Raw genomic sequence first — 4,804 nt, 5'->3', positions numbered from 1 at the left:
CATTTGGCTAGACTACACTATAAGCATATATATCCAATCCCTTGTTACACGTTGCATGATAATGATGTTTTTTAAAGGAAAAAAAAAACACAATATTTTTATAATCAAATAATTGGTCGAATCGATTAGATTATTAATTAATTTTTAACTTGATCGGTTTATTGATTTAATTAAATAAATTATTAAAAATTTTAAATGCTAATTAAAGTAATAATTTTAATAGTATTGCATCACAAATTTATGTACTTAATGTTGATATGACACTACTTATTTTATATGTCATGTTAATAAATATTTTAAAGATTATAAAAATATTAAAGAAATAAAATATTAAAATTAAATAAATTATAAAATATTAATAATTTTTTAAAAAAATTAGCATGAAGTATATCTGTCTTTGAAAGTTTCCATGAAGTGAAATTAGTAGATAGAAAAGCATGAGATGTTCAACATTGTCAATTTGTTAGAAGCTTCAAAGAAGAAGTCCTTTATTAGAGCGTCCAGTTTACTCACAAAACACAAATACAAGTCAATACATAATACAAATGATTCAAAGCACCTATTGCTTTTCTTCATCAGAAACTTCAACCAAGAAAAACACAACTTTTGTTTGGCAATGACTAGACTTAAAAGATATAACATTTTACCTAATAAAATTAAATTAGTTTTGTACGGTTATATTCCTAAATACATCTATTAGCTCATTAAAATATTAACTGTATACGATATTATAAAAACATGAAAAAAAATTTAATTTTATACCAGTCCAGATAACCCTCTCACGCTTTATATATATGTATACGTCTTTAAAATTAGGTAGAGAATTGGGAGTAAAGCTTCAATCCTGATCTTAATAGCTATGGCATTCTCCTTTTACACTTTCATTGCTATTTTGCTTGTTTTACTTTCTATAACTGTGAGGAGCAGTGAGATTACTAGAGTAACAAATAATGATTCAGAATCTCTTGTAGCTGAGGAAAATGCATTGATGGAAACTGGGTGGTGGAGTAACTACAGCAACATAGGTTTTCACCATTGTACATGGCCTGGTGTTAGATGTAGTTCTGCTGGAAGTGTCATCGAGATTGATCTTAGTGGCCATGGTCTAAATGGGAGTATAACACCTCAAATAGGTGCACTTTCGAAACTCACGTGCCTCAACTTGTCCTCCAATAATCTTAGAGGTGAGTTACCTTCTTCACTTGGAAACCTTACTCAATTGGCAGTGCTTGATGTTTCTTATAATGAAATTCATTCTATTCCCTTGGAAATTGAGAAGATGGAGAATCTTGTTTCTCTAAATTTGACGAGGAACCTCATTGTTGATATGCCTTCAGCTATAGGTCTTTTGACCAATCTCACCCACTTGATTATGACCTCTAATCCATTGCAGAGCATCATCCCTCCCCATATATGGAACCTGAAAAAGCTAATGACTCTCCATCTCGGAAACTGCCAGCTCTACGGTTCCATTCCACCAAATATTGGAAAGCTCAAGACTTTGGTTAATCTCCATCTCTCAAGCAACATGCTTGTTGGTCCAATCCCAACTTCTGTCAACAACTTAACCAATCTTGCATCGTTGGTTCTTTCTACCAACCAACTTAATGGATCCATTCCGCAAGAAATTGGGAGACTGACAAATTTGATTACATTGGATCTATCTTCTAATATGCTTGTTGGTCCAATACCATCTTCTGTCAACAACTTAACCAATCTTGCATCGTTGGTTCTTTATGCAAACCAACTCAATGGATCCATTCCGCAAGAAATTGGGAGGCTAACCAATTTGATTACACTGTATCTATCGTCTAATATGCTTGTTGGTCCCATCCCTTCCTCTTTGGGTAATTTATCCAGACTGGTATCGTTCTTTCTTTATCAAAATAAAATAAACGGTTCCATTCCACAAGAAATAAGACATCTTCGGAAGTTGTCTCACTTGGATCTTGGTGCCAATAACTTGAGTGGTGAAATCCCTTCGTTTCTAGGTCTTTTACCCAGCTTGAGTCGTTTATACCTTGACTCAAATCTTTTTGAAGGTTTCATCCCATTAAATATTGGAAAACTAAAGAATCTGACTTTATTGCTTCTCTCTGGTAACAAACTCACTGGCTCAATCCCTTCATCTTTGAGTTATTTGACCAATTTGTGGTGGTTGTCCCTTGACAGAAATCTTTTACACGGTTCCATCCCTTATGAAATTGGCAATATGACGAATCTAATAGGGCTACAACTTGATTCCAACCACATTTCCAATTCCATCCCTTCATCTCTACTTCATTTACCCAATTTATTGCATCTATCCATGGCTTCGAATCTTTTGGAAGGTCCTATACCCCATGAAATTGAGAGTTTGAATGCCCTGCAATCCTTAGATCTCTCAGACAACAAATTGAGTGGCCCCATTCCATCTCAGATTGGTAATTTGTCAACTTTAACATACTTAAATTTGGCAAACAATAACTTGAGTGGAAGGATTCCCCTGCAAATTGGTGGCTTATCCCTAAACCAGCTTGATCTAAGCCATAACATCATTAGTGGAGATATACCTTCTCAACTCAATTCCCAAAACATTGATCTTAGCCATAACCTTCTCCAAGGAGTGATACCTTCCCAATTTGGGAATTTAACTCATTTAAGCATCTTAGATCTCAGTTGGAATAATCTAACGGGCACGATTCCCGAATTTCCATTTTTTGTGGGGAACCTCAATTTGTCATTTAATTCACTGAGGGGTCAAATTCCATCAGGATTATTGCATTTTGCACCCGAGACATTTACAGGCAACAAGGATTTATGTGGTTCCATTCAAGGCTTCCGTCCTTGCCCTTCATCTCCAAATGTAAACCGAGAAAGAAATAGCAAAGTAGTGAAGCACAATCTGCCTATTGTTATTCTTGTTCCAACTTCGTTATTTTTTGTCTCGACTTTTGTGTTGGTGATATTCATCCTGTTCCGACGATATAGAGCTAAAGCTTTGAAATATGATCCAAGTCCAACCAAAAATGGAGATTTATTCTCTATTTGGAACTTCGATGGAAAGATTGCTTTTGAAGACATCATCAAAGCCACAGAGGATTTTGATATCAAATATTGCATTGGAACTGGTGGTTATGGCAGTGTTTACAGAGCAATCTTACCAAGTGGCAAAGTTGTTGCATTGAAAAAACTCCACCGATTGGAAGCTGAGCAGCCGGCTTATGATACAAGTTTCCGAAATGAGATCAAGTTTTTAACAGAAATACGACACAAGAACATTGTCAAGCTCCACGGATTTTGTCTCCACAATCGTTGTATGTTCTTGATTTATGAATATATGGAAAAGGGAAGCTTGTTTTATATCTTGAGCATTGATGAGGAAGCTGTGGAATTGGATTGGACCAAAAGAGTAAACATTGTCAAAGGTGTCTTACATGCTCTATCTTACATGCATCATGATTGCAACCCTCCAATTGTTCATCGAGACATCTCAAGTAATAACATTTTGTTGAACTCTGAATTGGAAGCTTTTATTGCTGATTTTGGAACTGCAAGACTTCTTGATCCTAATTCATCTAATCGAACTGTAATTGTTGGAACGTACGGATATATTGCCCCAGGTTCTATACATTCACTCTCTTTTTTCCCTTTTTATTTAGCTTCATTCATTCTTAGTTTGTACTGATTATTTGTTTTGAATTACATATTATTCAAAACAAATGGGAAAAGCAAAATTAGCAAAGATCAAATGTAAATAAAATTTTTGTTTTAACTTAAGATTAAAGAATTCAAATGCAATTACACATGCACCTACAATTGATTGCACAATATAAATTCACATCTATTTTTAACTATTCTTTTTTGTTTTAATTACAGAACTTGCTTATTCATTAGTTGTGACTGAAAAATGTGATGTATATAGCTTTGGAGTGTTGGCATTGGAAATATTGATGGGAAAGCATCCTCGTGAATTGTTGTCAACACTTACATCATCGTCATCGCCATCTAGTATCCAAAATGTCAAGCTAAATGAAATTTTGGATCCTCGATTATCACCCCCAAGAAGTCGAAAAATGGTAGGAGACATCGCTTTTGTCGCTATGATTTCTTTCGCATGCTTACGGGCCAAACCCAAAGCTCGACCAACAATGAAATCAGTGTCTCAAGAATTCCTACACATCAAGTCTCCAATTTTAGTGTCTCTCCATGAAATATCTCTTATCGAGCTTAATAACCATGAGATGCTTACGACCGGTGAAAGTTACAAATAATTAGTACTTGATTTGATTCTATAATTTTAAGACGATATGAATATCATATCTCCTAAATATCTATTGGAGTATACCCTAATATGGTGATTGTATTAACATATTTTTACCTAGTTTATTAAAAGGCATTTTCATAATTACTTTCAATATTTATTTATGTGTTAAATAAATTGTATAATGATGAAGACCTAGGAATATTGATATGATCATTCTTAAATATCCTTAGTCAAGTATTATTGTGTATTAGACAACAATAATGTATTGAAACTAATATGTGCTTGGTTGATGACGAGTGTTATGGATATGTGATATCAAGTCAACATATAAGTATATGTTAGAGGTAATTATCATGGATTGACCCACAATAAAAATGATTTTTGGATTATTATGTAATAGTCACGTTATTTCTCATTAAGAATTGCAAGTATGATCTTAGACTTCTTGTAGAAAATGTTAAAGTAATTTTATTTTATTAAAAATTAAAATAAATTATCAATTCTTTTATAAAATGAGATATTCAAAATTTTCACGTATGTATCTTTTATCCGAACTAT

The 4,804-nt window shown here is 33.5% G+C and overlaps 1 protein-coding gene across 1 annotated transcript; it reads left to right on the top strand.

Annotated features, from left to right (window-relative positions):
- The first annotated feature begins 720 nt into the window (after nt 1-720).
- On the top strand, nt 721-4,536 carry LOC108455578 (MDIS1-interacting receptor like kinase 2-like). The gene is made up of 3 exons (XM_053019208.1): nt 721-1,184; nt 2,754-3,602; nt 3,859-4,536. The coding sequence occupies exons 1-3, from the start codon at nt 860-862 to the stop codon at nt 4,251-4,253; spliced, it is 1,569 nt and encodes a 522-aa protein (XP_052875168.1). The 5' UTR covers nt 721-859; the 3' UTR covers nt 4,254-4,536.
- The last annotated feature ends 268 nt before the right edge of the window (nt 4,537-4,804 follow it).

This window comes from Gossypium arboreum, chromosome 9 (assembly GCF_025698485.1).
Source record: "Gossypium arboreum isolate Shixiya-1 chromosome 9, ASM2569848v2, whole genome shotgun sequence".
Lineage (NCBI taxonomy): Eukaryota > Viridiplantae > Streptophyta > Magnoliopsida > Malvales > Malvaceae > Gossypium > Gossypium arboreum.
Note: the sequence above shows the minus strand (reverse complement) of the source record. Positions and strands in the feature narration are given on the sequence as shown.

Excerpts from the sequence above, each read along its gene's own strand:
- LOC108455578 (XM_053019208.1), top strand. The coding sequence starts at position 860 with ATGGCATTCTCCTTTTACACTTTCATTGCTATTTTGCTTGTTTTACTT. Across the intron at positions 1,185-2,753 it reads GTCCTCCAATAATCTTAGAG|GATTATTGCATTTTGCACCC; the intron begins GTGAGTTACCTT and ends AAATTCCATCAG. Across the intron at positions 3,603-3,858 it reads GTACGGATATATTGCCCCAG|AACTTGCTTATTCATTAGTT; the intron begins GTTCTATACATT and ends TTTTAATTACAG.